Here is a 23120-nt window from a genome sequence, read left to right on the forward strand (position 1 = left end):
GCATCATTTGCCAGCTCTGTAAGTTTCTTGTGATTCTTTTAGAGAAATGGGGACTCATATGTATATACTGTGATGGTGATGACTATCAGCTCTAGAAGATGACCTGGCGGAGTGGGCAGAGATGGTTTCATTCTTTCTATCCCTAAGAGGCTGTTTTGCCTGTACCTCTCTAGTGAAAGGGAGACTAGCTCATTTGTAGTGTGTTTACTTCTGATATTTTTGAAGGTGAGGTGGTTTCACTTCAGGTCAGAGTACACTGCAACAAAAAAATCTCTTTGCAATAAAAACAGCCCCGGACCTTTGCTTGAGAGGCCAGGTGACTCAAGTTGTACATGGCAGACCAGAATGGAAACTTTAGGAATGTTTCCTCCAGCCCCTCGGGTGCCTCAGTGCCACAGACATGCACACACTCCCTGAACAGGACACTACCAGATACTAGGGCCTGTGGTACCCACCCAGGGCATTCTTTCTTCCTGTTCAGTGTCTCACTGAGGCTGGTAGGAAACTTCACTGAGTTACAGCAAGGTGTCTGGCTACTGTGAGCATCACTCTTGGTATCGTGTTAAGGATACAAAGCAATGGAAAATGATCCCATGGACATTCCTGTTAAATTAATTCATGTTTTATTCCTACACCAAAGCTATATATATATAATTTTTTTTTTTGAGATGGAGTCTTGCTCGGTTGCCCAGGCTGGAGTGCAGTGGCGCGATCTCAGCTCACTGCAAGCTCTGCCTCCCGGGTTCACGCCATTCTTCTGCCTCAGCCTCCCAAGTAGCTGGGACTACAGGTGCCCGCCACCACACCCAGCTAATTTTTTTATTTTTAGTAGACGGGGTTTCACCATGTTAGCCAGGATGGTCTTGATCTCCCCACCTCGTGACCTGCCCACCTCGGCCTCCCAAAGTGTTGGGACTACAGGCGTGAGCCACTGCGCCCAGCCACCAAAGCTATATTTTAATTGTTTCTAAATAGAAATTGTTAAATTGCTCATGTAATAAACTGGAGATTACTTTTTGCCTGTATGGTTTACTTTTTGCCCAGTGAATGATATGAACATAATTTCAGAGGGAAATGTTTAGAACATTTAGAGAAACACTATTCATCAGCCTTTTAAAGTTACATTTTTGAATGATTCAAAAAAATCAACTCAAGAGGGAGAGAAGGGAATGGGGTGAATATGAGAAATCAACTTTATTGCTGATGTTTCCACTCTATAGATGACATTTTGTTTTAACAAATACAAGTGACTGGAGAAGGCTGGGTAGTGGGTACTTTGGTGTTCATGTCTTTCCATATTTGTCTATAAGTTAAAGTGCTTTATAATAAAACCCTTTTGAAGTATCTTTTGTATAGGATTAGAGAATTAAAAATATATGTCCATTATAAATTACTTTTATTACAAATTTTCTACTTGGCAACATTTTTTTCCCACTACATGAAGTACCTAAAAAAGCAACATTTTTGAAAGGCTCATTAGTGTGTGTTTCTGTATACGTCTTTTTTATATATATAAAAAACATGTTATAATTCAGATTCTTAATCTAATCTATTGCCCTTGATACTTTGAATTGGAGAAATCTTACTTTTTAAAGTCTAGTTAAACAAAAATTAAGCCAAAATATGAAAGATGAAGATTTTCAGAAATGCGGGTAACCAGTGATTTAAATCTGGGGGAGTGCTGGCGAGATGCCCGATATTGGCTTACTGAGACAGATGCCACTTTCCAGGCTGTTCTCCCAGTTCCTATTGCCTGCTGGAGGAGGTTCCAGGATTTCACGTCAAGTCAGTGTGACAGAGCTCCTTCTAGCTTCTGTCACCCAACTGCATGCAAGCAGCAGAGGCCATGCTCATCTGGGCCATGCAATTGGTTCAGGATACAGTTTAGGGGAGGAGAATGCAACCTGGAAGGGTTGAAAAATGGCCTCAAAGATGTCCCCAAAGATGTCCACATCCTAATCCCTGGAACCTGCTAATATGTTACCTTCTATGGCCAAAGAGACTTTGTGGGTGTGATTAGGTGAAAATCCTGAGATGGGGAGATTCCATTAGAATATCTGGGTGGCCTTGATATAATCATAAGAGCCCTTATGAGAGGGAGTAGGAGAGTCAGACTCAGAGAAGATGTGATTAGGGAAGCAGAGGTCAGAGGGATGTGGCATGAGCCAAGGAATGCAGGGGGGCCTCTAGAAACTAGAGAAGGCAGGGGACAGATTCTCCCCTAGAGCCTCCAGAAGGAAAAAGCTTTGTCACCACCTTGATGTTAGCCCACTAATGTGATTTTGGACTTCTGACCTCTGGAAGTGCAAGATGGAAATTTGCATTGTTTGAAGCCACTCAGTTTGTGGTTATTTCTTACAGCAGCCATAGGAGATGGATACAAACAGGCTTGTGCTTGAGAAAGGATAAGCCACAGCTTGGTGGGCAGGGAAGACCTCCTTCCCATCAGAGATCGTAGGGCTCACTGAGAACTTGGAAAGGGAGAGGATTAAGTCTTCCACAGTGCTGGCCTTGTTTTTGTAGAGATGAGGTCTCATTTTGCATAGCTGGACTTGAACTCCTGGGCCCAAGCAATCCTCCTGCCTTGGCCTCCCAAACTGCTGGGATGACAGGTGTGAGCCACCATGCCCGGCCCAGTACTGTCTTTAAATCAGACTGCCCAGATTCATACCCTGGCACCACCATTTATTAGCACTGGAATCTTACATAATTGAACCTCTGTCTGCCTTTGTTCTCCCATTTATAAGCATAGGAATGATAATAGAACTTGCTCATAAACTTGTTATAAGGTTTAACTGACATAATCCATTCATACCTGGCACAAAGTAAAGGTGCTATGAAGATTGACTGTTTTTATATGAGTCCTCAACTATTCAAAGGCTTTGCCATGTGTTTATAGCTGTTGAATTTTATTAGCACATTTAATAAGGCCATTCCTTCTTTTGGGAAACCAATAAATTATGCATTCTTCACTTATAGAAATCTAAAAGAAATACCCACTTATTCTGGGGACAGTGACATGGTGGCTCAGTGTGTGGTCCTTAGATTGATGAAGCCTTCATTTTGTTTCAATAAGGGACACAAAAATAAACATACCTGCCTTTGCTTTCTATGTGAACAACAGATATGTTACTTGCAATGAGACGTGTTCGTGGTGACCTGTTTAGGTTTTAGAGGATGCTTAGGTTTGCATTCTTCTACCTATTCTGATGCTCACAGTAAGAGGATTTCCTTAAGACAGCAGAAGTCTTCTCTGAGTGAGGAGGACCACATGATGGGAGTAGAGGGAGCTAAGCTAGGGTCACTGTACTGGTGGAGTTATGAGAATGCTGGAAACTTTGCAGATCATGACCAGTATTCAGCTTATGGCATGGTTACCACTTAGTGGAAGGCAGGGTGGCTCCCTCTAATCCCATCCTCCTGTTTCATTCTACAGGACCTTCATAATGAAATTCTTTTGATACTTTATAGTAACCGTGTCTCCTTAGACCGGACCTACCATGAGCTGTCACCAAGCTCATCCTAAATTCTCCTCTGTGGGTGGCATCTGAGTTGATGAGGGGTAGCATCCTAGACAGAGAGGAACCCACGTGTGTAGTAAGGCAAGAAGACAGTAAAGAACAAGTTCAGGTTGGGCAATTCCATACAGCAGAGGCACATGGTGTGTGCCCGGGTGGAGAGAGGGCAGATGTGAAACTGGAATTCTCCACTGAGGGAAGTGTGTGAAGAGCTTCAGGAGTGTGGACTTGACCCGGGAGCCCTTCCTTTTCTACAGGTGCCATATTCCAATAGATATCATGAGAATGGGAATAAAGGACTCTGTGGTCCCAAAGTTTTGGAAATACTTGGAAGAATAAGCAAAAGAGTTTCTTTGCTTTAGGAATTCTCAGAACCTGTTAAAACCTTTTGAATTTCCCAGAAGTGGATACAATAGATACATAGATATGAGACTCAGAACTAAGGATAAAAAGAAGTGAGTGGGTCTAAGAGATATTCAGGATGAAGAATCGAAAACAGTTGTTGACCAATTATATGGCAGGGGGCTACTAAGATGTGACATGGAGAGAAGTCTAATGCAAGCCCGTTTTCAAGTTTAGGATTTTATACAATAGAATCCTTTTAGATAATAGAGGAACAGGGCATATGTGGGAAAATAAATCAGTTTACAGAAAGATAATGAGTTTCAAATTTATTTTGGACTTGTTTTATTTGAGATACAGAAAGGAGAGCTGACGGTGTCGACGTCCGTAGACCTTTAAGCGTGAATCTGGGGTAAGGGAATTGAGGGACCAGAATGCTGGGCAGAGCCGGGTAGTTCAGTCAGGGTTGCTAAAGAAGACCTCTGGAGATTGTAGGATTTCCAAGGTTTACATGCAAATCACATTCACCTATAAAAATCATTCGATGATGTTGTAGTCTTGGGCAGAAGAGTAGAGCCATAATTTAGCTCTTAAGTGCTATCTCTTGCATTCTGATTAGGATCATTGTTAGGTTTCAATAGAAGCTGAATCTTCTCTTTCAGAATCACTGCTTGTGCAATGACTATGAATAAGTACGTAGAAGAAAATGTATCTCAGAAATCCTACACGACCATCAAGTACTTCATGAAGATGCTGAGCAGTGTCAGCGAAACCTTGATCTTCATCTTCATGGGTGTGTCTACCGTGGGCAAGAACCACGAGTGGAACTGGGCCTTCGTCTGCTTCACCCTGGCCTTCTGCCTCATGTGGCGAGCCCTGGGTAATGAGTGCTTGTTTGCTAACTGGACATATGTAACGCTCACTAATTGAATGGGGCTTTCCTTTTGTCACTCCCTTTCTGCTGTTGTGGCTTCTTTTATGTCTGCTTGATTTCTTCTTCTTTCTTACCTATGTCTTCCTCTTCTTCCTCTTCCTCCTTTACTTTTTTCTCTCCTATATCCTCCTCTTCCTCCTTTTCTTCTCCTTTCTCATTTCCTTCCTCCTCTTCCCTATTATCTTCTTCCTCATCCTCCATCCTCCTGTTTCTCTTTTTCCTCCTCTTCCTTCTCACCTTCCTCTGCCTCTTCCTCTTCCCCTTTCCTTCCTCATCGCCCTCTTCATCTTCTCTGTCTCTTGCTCTTCCCGCCCTTTCCTGATATATTCTTTTCTTCTCTGAGTATCTTCATGGCTTTGTTATAAGTCAGATTAGTTTGTCTTGTCTTCTCTGATTTCACATTTTCACCCACAATCCTGAAACAACATCAAAGGCCCAGAACCTGGTATTACTAGCAAGACAGAGAAAAAGGGGAAAAACTTTGGGGCCTATTCTTAAATCCTTTGTCCCTGTCGCAGAAGCACAGAAAATGAGTCTATGTATTTTCATATTTTGGCCTCACCCAGTCTGTTTCCTCTTGGGTTTTCTTTCTTTGCAGGTGTTTTTGTCCTGACTCAGGTCATTAATAGGTTCCGGACCATTCCCCTGACCTTTAAGGACCAGTTCATCATTGCCTATGGAGGACTTCGAGGTGCCATCTGTTTTGCGTTAGTGTTTCTCCTTCCTGCTGCTGTGTTTCCTCGGAAAAAATTGTTTATTACAGCTGCCATTGTTGTCATATTCTTTACTGTCTTCATTCTGGTAAGTAGAGTGATCCCTTTACCAGGAGGGTAAAAAATATCGTTCAGAATATTGGATTCTGTTTACAGGATGCAAAGTAGCAAAGGTGTGCTGAAACTTTGGTAGTTAATTACTAGGGAAAATGATATTTCCTGTCTGGGTTCATGTCACTAGATTGTCGAGGGGCCTCAGAGAGTCCAATTTGGTCACTTGACCTACACAGAGAAATTATTATTTAAGGAAACTAAACTAAGCGCTCTAATCTTATGACTGGAAACTTAGGAACTGCACTTGCTAATGCTTATTATTTTTCTGACTTAGTGAATGCACTTGTTAAATGCTAGTTGTGCATATGACCTTCCAACAGCTATTTGACATGAGTTGACTGCCTAGCGGTGACTCCCCTAAATGAGGAATGGATGAATGCACGTTTAATATTGGGAGGCAGAAAATGTGGTGGACCTGTGTCCAGATCCCTACTTTGCAAGTTAATCAATATCTTTAAGTTAAGATGCCAACTCTTAGAAGATTATATTTTGCAGATATTCATTTATCAAATATTTACTGGACTCCTGCTAAGTGCCAGGCAGTGCTCTAGGAGCCAGAACATAAAAAGATCCCTGTCCCTGCTGCAGAGCTTACATTTCAGAGGGGTTGGTAGCACTAAACAAGAAACACAGGTAAATCATAGAGCATGTTAGAAGGTGGAAAATGTTATGCAATAAGGATAGAGTAAGGAGTCAAGCATGGTAAGGGTAAAGTCGTGGGGGAAACGTTACAATTCCAACATCAAATGGTCATGAAAGGGAACAGCGAGAAAAATGAGATTTGAGCAAAGACATGCAGGAGGTGGAGGAATTAGCTAAGCCCAAGAACATCCCAGGCAAATGGGCTGAGGGATCAAGTGTGTTCTGAAGGCAGTGTGCTCTTGGCCAGTGTGGCTGGAGTGGCACAGAGTGTGGTGTGGAGTGTAGGAGAATGAGGCGAGGCAGGGTCTGGAGTCCTACGTCATGCAGGGCCATGCAGGCCAGTGTGTGAAGCTTGGCTCTTCTTCAAGTGAAATGGAAGCCATTAGAGAGTGTCATGCAGATCCCTGATATGTTCTGACTTCCTTTGTAAAAGGATCATACTGGCCACTGTGTTGAGAATAGACTGTTGCGAGGAAAGGGTGGATGTGGGAATCCAGCATAGAAGCCCTGCAGTCATTAGGGAGGACCAGGCTGGTGGAAGTTCAGTTGGTGAGTAGTAGTAAGATCCTAGAATACATTCTGATGGAGCAACCTATGGGATTCCCTGATGGATTAGACATGTTGTGAGGGAAAGAGGTGTCACTCGTGACTCCAGGGGTTTTGGCCTGAGCAGCTAGAAGGATGGACTTGCCCTCAAGTGAGAAGGGGAAGTCTGTGCATGGCAGAGGTGGGGGTGGGGAGACTGTCAGTTCAATGATGGGCATGCTGCGTTAGGGGTGTCCATTAGACCTACAGTGGAGATACGGATGAGGCAGATATTATGAGTCTGGAGCTCAGGAAAGAGGCTCTCTGGCCACTAGCAGAGAATTGGTATTAGAAGCCATGAGCTGGATATGATTGTGAAGGGAGTGAAAATATACATTGAAGAGGCTGCAATAGAGGAGTAAGGATTGAGCCTTGGGGCAGCCCCACCTTAAGACATCGTGGGAAGAAGGGAGCAGCCAAGAAGAACTAAGAATGAGCGATCGGTAAAAAAGGAGGAAGATCAGGAGATGTGCGTGTGTTTTAAAAATTTATTCATATTTATTTAAAAGTCACAGAATGCTTTCTAGGTACCTGATGCAAATCTAAGCATCTTACATGTTAATTCATTTAACCCTCATAACAATTCCATGGCACATAACTCTAGGAATCATGGTTTATTATCCCTATTTTGTGGAAGAGGAAAGTGGGGCACTGAAACTGAGGCTAAGTAAGTTTACCAAATTTGCACAGATACTAAAATGTAAAGCAGAGTCAAAACCTATTTGCTTTTGACCCTGAATAAGGTGTCTGGGAGAGAGCCTGGTGTGTAGTGAGTGCTCAGTATTGTAATGCATCACGATTTTCCTCCTTCCTTCTAGTCATTTCTTCAAAAGACAGTTCATCCTTCATTCATTCATGCCTTCCAACACTGAGGACACTGAGTTCTCTGGAATCCTGAAGAAGACCCTTTCCTGAGTTAAGATGACCACCTTCTGTTACTGTCTTTATTATCAACACCTTTCTGCTTTTGCGCAGTAATATGGGCCAGAAATGGTGATGACTTGCCCTTGGGAAGTAGTGGCAGAGCTGAGAAAAAGCAGATGCAGCCCTCTTTATTTTGGAAGACTCTTCAATGAGACTTTATGTGAGAAGTGAGCCAAAGCAGGGCAGAGGATCAGTCGAAGGATGACTGCTAACTCTTGTGTTGTGTGGAATGTCAGAGAGCTTGTGAGGACAGGGGAGGCTGGAAGTCGGGAAGTTCATGTGAGGTGGATCACCTGTTCTCAGTGATGTAGGAGCATGGCTTTCCCTGAGTATAAAGAGGACAGGAGGAGGATAGATGGGAGGAGAGAGATGAAGGTGGTTAAAGGCCATGATAGAAAAGGAGAAAGCCTGAAGCAACAAACAGCACAGTTGAGATGTATTAGCCAAATTTGGTATTGTGAACACATCAAGCTAATCCTCCACTAAGGGAGACATCTGGGGATCATTGTTTAGAGCCCGCAGGTGTAGAGATGTCAGTCTTTCCTCTTATTAGGTTAAACGAGAGTCTGGCCAAGTTCACTTGGATATCCACAGAGAAGAGAAATTGCTGCGGTTCCACTTGTGTTGATATCTTCTTTTTCCTTTTCTCTGCCTACCCCTCTGTGTGCACAGATCGGAGACTGCGTGCATATTGCTTGGTTCCATGACTCTGACCACTTCCTCTTCCTCCTATTCTCTTACCTACCACTGGTTCTTAAGATACTCTGAACACACACACGTGCACAAGCGTGCATGCACACACACACACAAATACACACACTCCCTTCAGAAAAGATATCTTTTCCAGAATACATCAATAATTAAGGAATTCAGTGAAGGAAGCCTGGAGGGAAATACTTGATGAGATATAAATATAGCAGGAATAACTAATTATAAATCCATGCATAAAATATTGCCTTTCAAGTAAGAATTATGTATTCTTTTTCAAACGATGACTTTTATGTTGATGGACCAATTACTAAACTTTAAATATGTTTTTCTCCCCTTATTTCAATATTTTATATGATAAGCTCTTCCAACCTGGTACTACTGAGTTATAACTATCTTCAAAAATAGGATTTCACATGATGTATGATGCATTATTTGATATCATAGTTTATCATGAGAATTTTCACATTGTTTGAATCGTGTTGCTTCTTAGCAAGCGATGTAGTCCCTTTATGAGGCACACTATCATGTTATCAGAATATGGTGCTGTTTGGGGAATTTTTTTTTTTTTGACACAGAGTGTCACTCTGTCACCTAGGCTGGAGTGCAGTGGCACGATCTTGGTTCACTGCAACCTCTGCCTCCTAGGTTCCAGCGATTCTCCTGCCTCAGCCTCCCTGAGTAGCTGGGATTACAGAAATTCACCATCACGCCCAGCTAATTTTTATATTTTTAGTAGAGATGCGGTTTCGCCGTGTTCGCCAGGCTGGTCTCGAATTCCTGGCCTCAAGTAATGCACCCACCTTGGCCTCCCGAAGAGCTGGGATTACAAGCGTGAGCACCACCATGCCCGGCCGTGGAATATTGAATGAGGAAACAATTCTGATTCCTTGAACATTTGAGTTCATTTTTTTCCAATATGATTGGTAATATTATTTATATCAAATATAAGCTATTTCTCATATATGTAAATTATATTCAAAATTGGGGAGGGTGAAATACAGTTATATAAAGTGCAGTTTTAGAGTAAGACTATTGTGGGTTGATATTCTAAGCCTGCTTTTTGCAACCTCTGTGGGCCTCAGTTTACTTAGCTGTAAAATCTAGACAATGCTCCAGGCAGCTCAGGGGAAATATGTGTATAGAGTATGACACCCGACACAGGGTTTTTGCCTCATGAGTTGCCATGTTTAATATACTACATTAAGAAAAATTATAATGAGGCCATGTGCAGTGGCTCACGCCTGTAATTCCAGCACTTTGGGAGGCCAAGGCGGGTGGGTCACGAGGTCAGGAGATCAAGACCATTCTGGCCAACATGGTGAAACCCTGTCTCTACTAAAACTACAAAAATTAGCTGGGCATGGTGGCACGTGCCTATAATCCCAGCTACTCGGGAGGCTGAGGCAGGAGAATCGCTTGAACCAGGGAGTCAGAGGTTGCAGTGAGCCGAGATTTTGTCACTGCACTCCAGCCTGGCGACAGAGCAAGACTCCGTCTCAAAACAAACAAACAAAAAAAGAAAGAAAACTTGTAACGAAAGAAAGAAAAAGGTAAGTTCTTTCAATATATTTTTCTTTGGAAGGAAAAATGATTAGAATACAATAATTATTATGTAGTTAATCCCTATAATAAAACGGGGTAGATCTCAAGAATTCTGTAAATGTACTAAGTGGTTATCTAGAAGTCCATCAAGTGGAAATGTTAACCAAAATTCAAGAGATAGCAGCCTCTTTTGCACATTAGTGATGTAACTTAGGTTAAGTCACGGTGCAGAACTGCGAAGCATCTGGGGTTTTATTATACTCGTAAGCTAACAAGTTTGCCTGTTACTATTTCATGAATGCTACAGAAGACTCCTGAGTCAGAGACAAAGGACTTTATTGTCCATGACAAGAGCTGTAGCTACAGCCTTGTGTTGGTTTGTGTCAGTTTTCCACACCTCCTTGTCCCATGGGGGTGACACAAGGGACCCGCGATGGATGTCTGCCCATGTCATGGGCTGTATTGCAGGAGGGGGATATATTTGAGTTTGGGGATATATTGCTCTCTCAGAAGGGTGACCTTACTTCATTTCTCAAGAGTGCTCATTGCTTGCAACCCTAAGAAATGCTCCAGGTAAAAAAGTCATCAAGGCCTGACATTCTTGGCATCCCCTGCAAGAACATGTTGGGGTGCTTAGGGCCCATGGTGGGGTAGCCTCTCCCAGCAATTACATGAATCTTTGCTGATTTAGCCTCTCCAACTGGAATGATGATGCTCACTATTTTATAGACCTTGTGAAGACCCTCAAATGTGCCTTCATTTGTCAAATAAATGGTCATATTTTTATATATGTACTGTTTAAAAAGGACACCATCTTTATATTTCATTAACATATGCTATTATTGGGTGGGGTTCCATAGAATTTAGAATACTTTACAACAATCCTACAATAAAACGAGCAACATGATCAGGCTTTTTTAAGATGGAACAATGTAGGGGAAAAGTTTAGGATATGAGAAGAAGAGCAGTAAAAGACAGTTCCATGTGTTTTTGACTGCGCAGCCAGGGGAATGAAGGTGACATTTAATTTGGTGGGGACTACCTGGAGACTATTAGGTTTGAAGGATGGGACATCATGTGCTCAGTTTTGGATGTGTCCATTTTGGACATATATATTTGCCTATTAGACATCTAAGTGGAGATGTTGGATAGGCAGTTTTATATATATACATATATATATATATACATATATATATGTGTATGTGTATATATATATGTATATATATGTGTATGTATATATATATATGTATATATATGTGTATGTATATATATATATGTATATATATATGCATATATATGAGTCTGGAATTTGGGGGAGAAGCCAGAGTGGGAGATGTAAATTTGGGATTCCTCAATATATGGTTTTTAACACACGTAAGTCTGGAATTATTGAGGGTATAAGCATAGAAAGAATACAGAAAAGAAGGCATCTGACAACTGAACCCTGAAACATAGCAATATTTAGAAATCAAGAAAAGGTTGAGGAATCAGCCCAGGAGACTGGAAAGGGTGAACACTAAGGGAGGGGAAACATCAGAAGGGGTTACACAGGAAGGAGAGAAGAGGCCTCTAGCAACTGTGACAAATACAGCTGCAAGGTCAGAAAAAGTGTGAGTGGAGAGTGCAGTCTTGGATGTAGTGACGCCGTGATGAGTGGCCTCTGCACAAGAGCACTTTGGGTCAGTGAGGAGAACAAAACCCCAATTGGCTGGATTCGAGAGGGGAGGGGAACAGAGAAATGGGGGGCAGGAGATATGGGCAACTCTCTTAGGTTTCTTAGAGAAAGGAGGTGGTGGCCAGAGGTGGATATCTGTCACAGGATGGCTTTTGTTTCTGATTTTCAAAGATGGGATCACGTTTGGAGACTGATGGTACAGGAGAAGGGGAAACCCTGATCAGCAAAGAGAAAGCTGGAGTATAGGGGAGAGACGGACAGACATAGAAGGGGAAATCAATATGCAGCATGGAAAGTGCTAAAAGAGAGACACACAGATGGGGACTGTGAACAGCTACTGCAATGCTTTAATGCTTCTCACTCCACCTATCCCATTCTAAGATAAACACTGTTTGCACAACTGCATTTATGATCTCTGTGACCAAGTGTGTGATGTGAGAAAGACCTTCCATAAGACAGCATAGCAGCGATAGTGATATTTTTTAATACATGAAAATCGTTTCTGTCAGTTTTTCTGGAAATTACCTGCTAAATCAGCAAGGAAATATAAGGCAGTTTCTCTCTCCCACATCCTTTTTATTTTGCAAATATTAATTCCAAAAAACAACACAAAACAAGAACTCATTTTCTTCAAAAAAAAAAAAAGATGAAAAGAATGCTCATGACACTCACATCGCAGTTGTATTATTTTTGTTTGTTTGTTTTCCCCTCTGATATAAATGGGAGCTGGGGGATGCCGGGTGGGAGGAAAGCAGAGATGGAACAAGATGCAAAACCAATCATTCTCCCTGTTCCTCTCCCTGCCCCTGCTGTTACATGATTCTCCCAGGCAGGCCTGACCCTCAGAGGTGGTGTTTAGTATGTATGCCAAAGTGAATGAACTGGTGAAAATTTAACTTGTATTTGCAAATATTTCTATTGGTAGTTTGATGAAAAACTAAGGGTTTTATTTTTTTTATTCTGTATGGATGGTAGCAAGTTCTTTGATTTTTCTAAGCCTTATCGGGTTACTCCCTGGGTGATCTAAATTAGAAATTTTCTAATGTGGTTAAAATAAGGTGCTTTCTTGGTCTTTGTTGTTTCTTTCTCCCTCCCAACCAGACACCCAGGCTCCTAGAATATAACATCCAATGTTGGGGGCTTAATATGGCATACACAGATGTCATATACTCTGCCTGCAAAATAGATGGATTGAAGAAGGAAGGAAAGTAAGAAGGGAGGGAGAAGAAGTAAGGCAGCTTTCATCAAATAATTCTTATTGAGCATGATATGACTATTGCAGGCAATTCAAAGATAAAAAGGGTGACTATTAAAAGGGACTGTATATACAAAAACATATTGCTATAAGCTTTATGATTATAAACATAAATATATTATGCTTTCAAAAACTTGAGTTGATGGGGTGGTAGGCCACACTTGCTTCCTGGAGTTGATGAGTTGTGATTTATTTATGGTAGCGCATTCACTTCTAGATCATCTGTAGGGTAGAAGGAATCAACATATGGACTGGGGTAAGCCCTGTGTCCTATCTTTACGTCCTGTATTTACAAAGACTCGTGACTCACCTATTACTTACTAAATGAACACTGATAGGAAAAGAGCATGTGAAACAGCAGCTTGTGTCTTTAGAACACATTATAGAGTTTTAAAATTTACATTGATTTTGTCAACTTTTTCTTGAGCTATTATGGCTTCATGGAATCTGGAACTTAGTGAATTCTCCCATCTCTGCGAACCACATGTTACACCCGTTTCATTTACATAAGTTAGAAATTACAGAACATGTGTCGATTGGAAAACTGCTATTACCTTTTATGTTATCTCAAAGTAGCAGACTGAAATACAAATAGAACACAAGATGTGTTTTATACCAAATTTGGTCAAAATCAGTTCACACTTCAGAAAGTTAAAATGAAAGTTAAGCTGAAAAATGCCCAGAGCTAGACTGATGGAAAAAAGCCAATCACCTCCTTTAAAAAAATGGATGTGTGTGTGTGTGTCTCAGTCAGTTTGCATTATCAAAAACATTCTTAAAGTCTGAAAGACATGAGAAGAGATGAGATGAAAGTCAAATGCATGGCAGGGAATATCCCCCTGTATAGCTACCCTCTGTCCCTGAAATCCTAACTACCCTTCCTATCCATGTATCCTTCCTGCAGGCCAGGAAGTAGTGGCCATCTGCCCACCAAGCAAGAAACTTGGGAATCTTGACTCTCACCCCCTCCTTACCTGCCCTATTTTGTGCCAGTATTGCATTACTTTAAGTATATTCACTGACAGTTCATTTTCATGTCTGTAAGTTCCCTTTCAGTCTCCTTTTTCTAAAATCTTCTGGTTACATTTACTTTTCCAGGTTGATTTAAAATCAGCCTCTCAAGTTATGTTAAAAGTCTTCAGGAATATGTCACTGGAATTGTATTGTCGATACATGTTAGTTGAGAGAAAACTGTCATTACAATATTGTTATCCTGTCTAGGAATTACGTTTTTCCCGATATCTCAAAATGTCCTTAATCTTCTTCAGTTAAATTGTATAGTTCTCCTTGTAAAGGTTTTATGCATTTATGATAGGGTTTTATACATATATAGAGATAATGGATAGTATATCTATGCATATTTAGTATCTATATATAATACTAGTGTATTATATAACATGTTATTAGATACTAGCATATACTTATTAAATACTAGTATATACTAGTATTTTATATATATATATACACACACACTCTTTTTATATGTTTTTTTCATTGCTGTTGTGTAGGTGTTTATTCTGTTTCATTTAAAAATTAACATCTGCGATGGATTGGGCATTTTGAATTTGTGTTAGTCACTGTACCAAATTTTCTTGTTATTTTTAAATGAAAAGATATTATTTCAGGTTTTTTAGGACAAAAACTCAATCATCCAGGAGCAACAAAAACTTTGTCACTTCATTTCCAGTACTTATACATCTAGCTCTTCGTCTGTCTATTCTTCTCAGTTGACTGGGACATGCAGAACTGTGCTGAAGAGAGGCAGAGAGCTGAACAGAGACAGAGCATCCTTGTGTTATTTCTGGCTCTAATAGAAATGCTTATAATGTTTCATTTTTAAGTGATATGTTCACTATTGATTTCTGGCATATGTCTTTGTCACATTAAGGAATTTTTCTCCTCCTAGTTTACTGAAGAGCTGATAGTTCTCCACATTTCTGGAGTTCACTCATGAACGTGCCCAGACTGGCTGCAAGCCCCATCTCACTGCGGTGCTTTGCTGTGCTGTGGTCTCCACTGGGATATGCTTCCAGCATCTCCACCACTGCCCACCAGTGTCTCCTCTGCTCCAAGCTTTCCTTGACCTGCTTCCTGTGCTAGCCCTGTCATCCCTCTTCTGCTTACTTTGTAACTGTTTTCGGAAGTATCTGACTTTGTATAAGACTGCAAAGTCCTAGAACCCAGGTCCTTAACTATTCACCATTGGGTTCCAAATGCCCAAGACCCTGATATGTGTGCAGTAGAAACTCAGTGAAAATTGTTTTAATAAATGAACAAATGAAGGAGTCATTGATAAGTTTTCTATGGATAATACAACAAGTAGGTGATTCCTCTGAACTGCATAATACTTTATTATTATTACTATTATTATTATTTTGATAGAGAGGGTGTTTCACTATGTTGCCCAGGCTGATCTTGAACTCCTGGCCCCAAGTGATCTGTCCACCTCGGCCTCCCAAAGTGCTGGGATTACAGACATAAGCCACTGCACCTGGCCTACTTTATTATTTTGTGTAATTACTTTCTCTGCTTCTTCCATTTTGTCTTTGTTTTTGTTAGGACATGGTCCTTTTAAAATATGCCAGCTATTTGAAAAGAAAGAAAAATTAACAAAAAGTTACATTTACTGTGTTAAATCTTGGTAGCCAAATATCTTTTGTCATTACTTATCAAAGCTTAGGAGAAGTTACCCTTGAATATTAAAATGTAGTTTATAAAAAATTTATATTAAAATTTTTATATTAAACAATTTATAAATTGTATAAATATATATGAAATGCTTAAATTGTGTTTCCTGTTCAGGGAATAACTATTCGACCACTGGTGGAGTTTCTTGATGTCAAGAGATCCAATAAGAAACAACAAGCTGTCAGTGAAGAAATCTATTGTCGGGTAGGTGTTAAGAGAGTGTAATAATTTTAATGATAAAGGAAAAATATTTGAATCAGTCAAACAGCTTGGTACCACGTTGTCCATTTCCTGAAGAAGAAGGGAATGGCAGGGTGAGAGGGAGGAGGGCCTGAAGAAGGTATTTGCTGGGGGAGTATAGAATAGATATGGCCCCACGGTAACTTCTCCAGGTTAGCTTACTAAACTCCTGCATGAGTAGAGAGACAAGAAGTCCCCTCTTTTTACTTCCTTCAGCCTGGAAATGTTCCTACTGGGAAATTATTACCATATTTCATACTTTTCAAAATTATTAACAAACTGTTATAGGTGAGCAAAATAATCGAAGACTTACCTAATACTGATGTGACAAACATGTCATCAGTTTGTTTGAAAATGAACTGTTTTATTGCTTTTGGTAATAAATAATAAACAAATAAGAAGCAAAAGCCACGAAGGTCTTTGGAGTTTAGAAATGATACAAGTAGAGTGAAAATTATTGATTTCAGGTAAAGACTAATCAATTTGCCTGCTTTTTCTGTTTTAGTTGTTTGATCATGTGAAGACTGGAATTGAAGATGTTTGTGGACATTGGGGTCACAACTTTTGGAGAGACAAGTAAGAAGGTCTTATGCCATTGGGTTATGAAGTGGCCCAGGGTCATTCTGAAAGCAGGACTTACTGATTTGTATTATTTTTTAATTGGAAATCTTTCCTGTGTTGTACCATAGTATGTCCTCTAAGATAAAGTTCAGCTATAACAGAGATGTGGAATAATAGTAGCTTAAACAAGGTAAAAGCTTATTTCCCTCTTCTGTAAATAGCCAGAGATAGGCAATTTAGGTTTAACAGATGAGGTTTACTCCAAGACTCCCCAGGGTCCGAGGACTCTCTGTCTAGTCGATCCACTAAGAGTAGCCTTCATTTCCAAGTTTGCCTCTTCAACCACAATGGCTGCATCAATATTAGCCATTAGAGGCAGCAAGAAGGATGAAAGATGATGAGCAGACAAAGCATATGTGTTATTAATAGCTGCCTTCTAACTGAAACCATCAGAAGCTGCCATATGATTCTTCTGATCATTGGCTTGGACTCAGTCATATGGCCATTCCTGTCTGCAAAGCAGGCTGAGGAATGCAATCTATTTGGCTGAAAACTAGGGCTTCCATTACTATCCCTTTTGCCACACATGGTGGGAGACTTTGTCAAATGCAGAGATTCAGACCATCTAAGGATGTAAACAGATGAGCAGAAATAACGTATACATATATATATATATATATATAAAATATATATATAAAAGGCTAAAATTATCTGAAAAATTACATACATTTATATAAATGCACATACCTACAGGCACACAGAGTTTACCATTCTGTAAAAGGCTCTGTGTTAGATAAATACAATTCAATACTGGTCTTCAAGGATCTTAAAGTTGAAGTGGAAAAGGTAGACCAGACAGGCAGAATTAGATGCATGCTTTAATATAAACTGAGAAACAGCATTATGGGTCAAGAAGCTTGGTTCAATTCTGACAGCAGAGCTAGGAGCAGTGGGGTACAGGAGCCAGTCCCCACTTGCTAGTGGGAGCTCATCATGTACCTCTCTTCCTGACTGCACATTTGGCACCGTCCAGAGTGGTTGCTTGAATCAGGGCTTATATCATGGAACTGACAAATGCTACAAATCAAGGCCCTTTTTTTTCATAGAGAAATTTGTTAAACATTTATTAGCATATCACTGGCTAGGCGAGACTTTGGAAGGCAGCATTTAAGCTAATCCCTGAAGACAGAAGAACAGGTTTTAAACTATATTTTGTAGATCCCTCTTGTTTTATTTTTCCTAACTTGCTAACAGAATTTTTTTTCCCTCCACTGCTAATTTACATGAAATTGACCAACCGACCAATGTCTGCAACTTAACACAAGGGAATTTTTTAGTGTTTCCTGTTTGCTCATATATGCTGGCATAATGTTGGGCTACATAAGAAGTATAAGCCATAGACTCAGGCCTCTGAAATTCTGTAGTATTATAGACACAACAAAACAGTCACACAGCAAGCAGACTCCTGTGTGTGTGTATATATGGGTGTGTGAGAGAGAGACCATTAGGGAATATAATGAGTGACAAAGACTTTCAGTGCTAGAACAACCTTTACAAGCTTTACAACACTGTTTACTAATGTAGACAGGGCCCTGGGACTCAGCCTTACCATATAATGAAAGGAAAAAAATTTTGTTTGTATGGAGAGCATGCCCAATTAGCTACATGGGAACACAAGGTAATAAAATTAAGCAAATTATATTCTCCATTGTAAAACTATTTTTTAAATGGCCATTTCTCAGGGCAAGTATTCCCTTTTCTGGAGGCAGGTGGTAGACCAGAGATCCTATACATCTGCCCTATGACTCTGGGACATTCCTAGCATGAGGGAGTCCCCATCTGTGCTAAGCCAGTAGAACAGACCTTTTTGCCTCTCTTCTCCACTGTTTTCATAACAATGCCTATTTTCTGCCTACCTTGTTCCTTTCAACTCGACCACTTTCCTCCCTTTCCCTAGCATCCCCTCAGTACTTTTCTGATATGACATATGAGAGGCGTAACCCAGAACAGCTGGTTCCCTTTCCAAAGTGAGTGTTAGGTTCAAGATATCTAGTGCTCCTCTGCCTCCCAAATGGGGGAATATAGATTGGCCTCACACAGTAATGAGGCCACCTGGTCCTGGGGCACTGTCAGAAGAGGTAGATGCTGTGGTCACTTGGGTTTGGCCTGGAACTCAGGAGAAGAAATGTCAGAGAAAGTCTGGCTACGTCTGTCTTTCAGGCAGAGACATTATCTTTGGAGTCCATGAATCTGCCCTAGGCACACATCCAAAGGCTGCCAGACTAATTGGCTGTAAGTCCTAAAGATGGGAGAGCCAACCTTGCTCCATGCCTGAAAGGTAATGTTACATGGCTAGCATTTGCCACTGCAGTGGATACACTTCTTTTAATAATTTTGTAAGTACTGATATATTTCCACGCACAACTATTTTTCCAGGAAAATTTCAAAGTTTCAGCACCACATCCCCCCGCACCTACTTCCCTGCTCTACCTATGATATACAGCGTCATAGACATCATAGCTGCTATATATCACAGGTAGACCAGGGAAGTGGGTGCTGGGGGATGTGGTGCTGACACAAGACATCTTAAAACTGTGTTCTGCTGAGATCACATCCTTGGTGATTGTCAATGTTACTGAAAATCAGCATCAAAAAGAAGCGATTGTTTCAGGCATGTTGGGTGTCTTCCCTTTTCTCTGGAATCCTTATGCTGTGGATTTCCAGTGGTTCTGCCAGAGAATTCTTGAGGCATTTGATTCTTTGAGAATGAAACGAAGGGTGATACAGTAGGGACCCTTCTCACTCTTGGCACAAGCAGTGTAATGATGGTGAAATAGAGTGCCTATGTGTAGCTTAGCAGAGAAATGAAAGGTGTAGAAATGAAGCAAGGAAAACGCACTATCCCTACATGAAATAGAGCAGATGCCATTGTTCTTGGTGCTTGTTCTTCCTTTTACTCTCTCTAGTGAAAAGCTAAAACAACAATAATAATAAAAGAAGTTTTAAAAGATGTGTTGCTGTCAGGAGTCCTGGTCCAATGGACCTAACATAAAACTCCAATTAAAAGTAGAAAAAAGTAAACCCAGTCTTTAGTGTAGTGACCAGCCAAAAACCAAGCACATTCAGGATGGCTCTTCTTTAATTATTCAGAGCCCTCTAGTATTTAGAACAAAGGACTATCAACAAGAATGTAGGTTAACATCGATTCCTTTCATGGCACAGGTGTGTCTATAAACCTCCTTGGGCTTGTGGTGATCACGTAGTACACTTATTTCTTTCTCAACAAATATTTATTGCATGCTGCTTCACTTATATATTGGCATAATAATGTTGTGTAACAAACCATCCCCAAAACTCAGCTGCTCAGAACACGTCATTATTATTAAAGTGCGTGAGTCAAGAGGCTGATTGGGGTTGGGCTTGGCCAGTTGGGGCCAGGCTTGTTCACGTGCTCCAGTGGGTTGGCTGGCTGCCAGCTGATTCTGGCTAGACCTATCTGGTGTGACTGGGGTGAGGTGACTCTGCTCCTTGTGACAGTCACCTTTGTCCTCGGACTAAGGAGCCACTCTGCATATCCTTCTAATAGTGATTGTTGAAGCACAAGAGGTAAGCCTCCATGTGCAAGCCCAGGTTAAGCCACTGTTTCTTTCATTGTGTCTGCTAATAGCCCACTGACCAAAGCAAGGAACATTATTGAGCATGCTGGCAAGGAACAGGGCAAAGCAAGTCATCTATGCCGTGGTGGAAGGTCATTGCCAAGTAATATGGCAGAGGGTGTGGATACAGGGAGGACTTGGGACCAAATGATTCATTCTACCACACGTGCTTATAGTGTGCCAGGCACTGGTGACACAGAAAAAAAAAAAATCTCTGCCCATGTAGACATTACATTCTGTGCTAGGAGACAGGAAGTAAGACGAGTAAATTGTATGTCATGCTAGAAAGTGATAACTACTATGGGGAAAAATACATCTGGGCAGTGAGATGGGGACTGCTGGGGGAGGAAGGTTGTGTGCAATTCTAACAGGATGGATAGGAAGGGCACTTGTGAGAAAATGATTGTCAAGGAAAGACTTAAAAGAAGTGTAAAAAGTGAGCCCTGAAGGTATCTGGGGGAAAAGGATTCCTAGTAGAAGGAATAGTAAGTATAAAGACTCAGACATGGGAGCACTGCTGGTAAGTCTTTAAGATAGGAAGGACACCAGTGACGCTGCAGCTAAGGAAGAGGGGCACAGTACCAAGAGGGCCAGATCCAGATTGTGTAGGAAGTCACAGGCCATTGTACTTGTACCCAAGGAAGATGCAGAACAGTTACATCGTTAGACATATTTTAACGGGAGCATTTGGCCTTCTGTAGGAATGCAATGGTGGAAGCAGGAACGCCAATTTGGTGCTCACTACAAGAATCCGAGAGAGAATGATGTCTTGGACCTGGGCGATAGCATTAGATGAGGTGGGAGATGGCTGGATTTTGTATGTATTTTGATGTGGAACCAACAGAAATTGCTGATGGCGCAAAGATTTGGAGTACTAGTCTGCTAGGGCTGCCATAACCAAAGTACCACAGATGGAGTGGCTCAACAGAAATGAATTGTCTCATAATCCTGGGGGCTAGAAGTCAGACAGCAAGGTGTCAGCAGGGCTCATTTCTTCTGAGGGCCACGAGGGAAGGTTCTGTTCTATGCCCTTCTGCTTGGCTTGTAGATGGCTGTCTTCTCCCTGCCTCTTCACATCATCTTCCTTCTCTCTGTATGTTTTGGAATCCAAATCTCTTCTTTTTATAAGTACACCAGTCATTTTGGATTTGGGCCCATTTTGATGACCTCAACTTAATCACTTCTGTAAACACTAGATCTTCAAATGTGGTCATAGTCTGAGCTACCGGGGATTAGACTTTAACATATGAATTTTTGGCGGGACACAATTCAGCCCATAACATAGAACATGAGAAAAGTAGAAGAATCCAGATGACACCAGGATTTTTGACCTGGTGGAGTCATCATTTGCTGAGATGGGAGGACTCTGGCAGAATATCAGTTGAGTTTGAATATGTTAAATTTGAGATGCCCCATAGATATCCAACTGCAGATGTTGAGTAAGTAGCCAAAAGCTCATATCTGGGGTTTGGCCGAGAGGTTAGAGCTGGAGATACAAATGTGGGGGTCATTGGCATAGAGATGCTATTAAAAGCTAGGAGACTGGGCAAGATGGTGACGGGAGTGAGTGGCGGTATGAAAGAGGATTAAGAACCGAGGCCCAGGGCACTCCTACATTAACAGGTCAAAAGAAGAAAACAAAACTGAGAGAGAGGGTGAGAAAGAGGTTGGGGTACCCCAGGGTGGTGTCCTGGAAGCCAAATGAAGACAATAGTTTACACAAGTGAGGGCAGGAAAGATGAGGATTCATAATTGCCCATTGCAGTTATATCATGAGGTTCAGAGACCACTTTGATAAGAGTAGCTTTAATGGAGTACTGAGGCAATGTGAATGTTCAAGAGAGAATCAGAGGAGAGGAATTGGGGAAAACAAACAGTGATAACGTTTCTGAGCAATTTCACTAAAAGCAGAAGTAGAGAAATGGTAAAGAGAGAAACATGTATTTTAATCTGTAATTAATGAATACTAGATTTATGTGCATCAGGGTCATATACAAAAATGTAGCAGTATGTGTCATATATACATATATGTGTATGTGTATGTATATATACATATGTATACATACACATACATATACATACGCATGCACATATATACATATATACACATACACATATATACAGGTAGGCACATACTAAATATATATAATGACCAGATTAGCTAAATGCTGCTACTAAGTATTTTCCTGGGAATGGCAGAAATGACTTCATTGGTTAAAAACAACAACTATTTTCTTAGTCAATCCAGTATTAATTTATTGAAAATTTCTTTATTTACAGGTTTAAGAAGTTTGATGATAAATATCTGCGGAAGCTTTTGATTCGGGAAAACCAACCAAAGTCAAGTATTGTATCTTTATATAAAAAGCTTGAAATAAAACACGCCATTGAGATGGCAGAGACTGGGATGATAAGTACTGTCCCTACATTTGCATCTCTAAAGTAAGTATGGTCTTGCAAATAAAAGCTAGTATTGTTAAATAGGCATTGATAGTATTTTGAAACTAGTAATAATAATTTTAAAAAAATTATTATTAATTGATCCGCCCCCCTTGGCCTCCCAAAGTGCTGGGATTACAGGCATGAGCCACCGCGCCCAGCTGCAAATACTGAATCATTTTTCTATGGGGACATACAAGGTTAGGTTCCTTTGAGCCTGTGGTCACAAAATTTTCATCAGCCAATCAATATGTAACCTATTTTATGTATGTTTATGTTTACAGACACCTTATTTACTATATATCGCTAATTCATTAACATTGAATTCATGGTCAAGAACACTATAAATTCATGTATGATCAAGCTTAGTTAACACATTTTCTCCATAAGGCACATCACAGGGTTCTTGTGCTTGGGAACTCTAGACAGCACTTCAGCAATGCCTGGGGGCCATTTAAAGCAGCAGAACCACCAATAAATAACATAAAAATATTAAAAAAACATGTCACTAAATAGACTGTGAGAAGGACATTATTTATAGTATGAGAGTGGAAACAAGAAAGCAGATGTCTCCTTGTTCA

The 23120-nt window shown here is 40.7% G+C and overlaps 1 protein-coding gene across 2 annotated transcripts in view; it reads left to right on the top strand.

Moving 5' to 3' along the window:
- SLC9A2 (solute carrier family 9 member A2) overlaps nucleotides 1-23120 on the top strand; it is a 90994-nt gene that overhangs the window by 59362 nt on the left and 8512 nt on the right. For both annotated transcript variants that reach the window (XM_063695674.1, XM_004031535.5), the window contains 5 exons: nucleotides 4523-4740; nucleotides 5393-5595; nucleotides 15758-15847; nucleotides 16389-16459; nucleotides 22381-22542. In XM_063695674.1, coding sequence (XP_063551744.1) covers nucleotides 4523-4740; nucleotides 5393-5595; nucleotides 15758-15847; nucleotides 16389-16459; nucleotides 22381-22542 — 744 coding nt within the window. The remainder of the gene's footprint in view (nucleotides 1-4522; nucleotides 4741-5392; nucleotides 5596-15757; nucleotides 15848-16388; nucleotides 16460-22380; nucleotides 22543-23120) is intronic.

Source organism: Gorilla gorilla, chromosome 12 (assembly GCF_029281585.2).
Source record: "Gorilla gorilla gorilla isolate KB3781 chromosome 12, NHGRI_mGorGor1-v2.1_pri, whole genome shotgun sequence".
Taxonomy (NCBI): domain Eukaryota; kingdom Metazoa; phylum Chordata; class Mammalia; order Primates; family Hominidae; genus Gorilla; species Gorilla gorilla.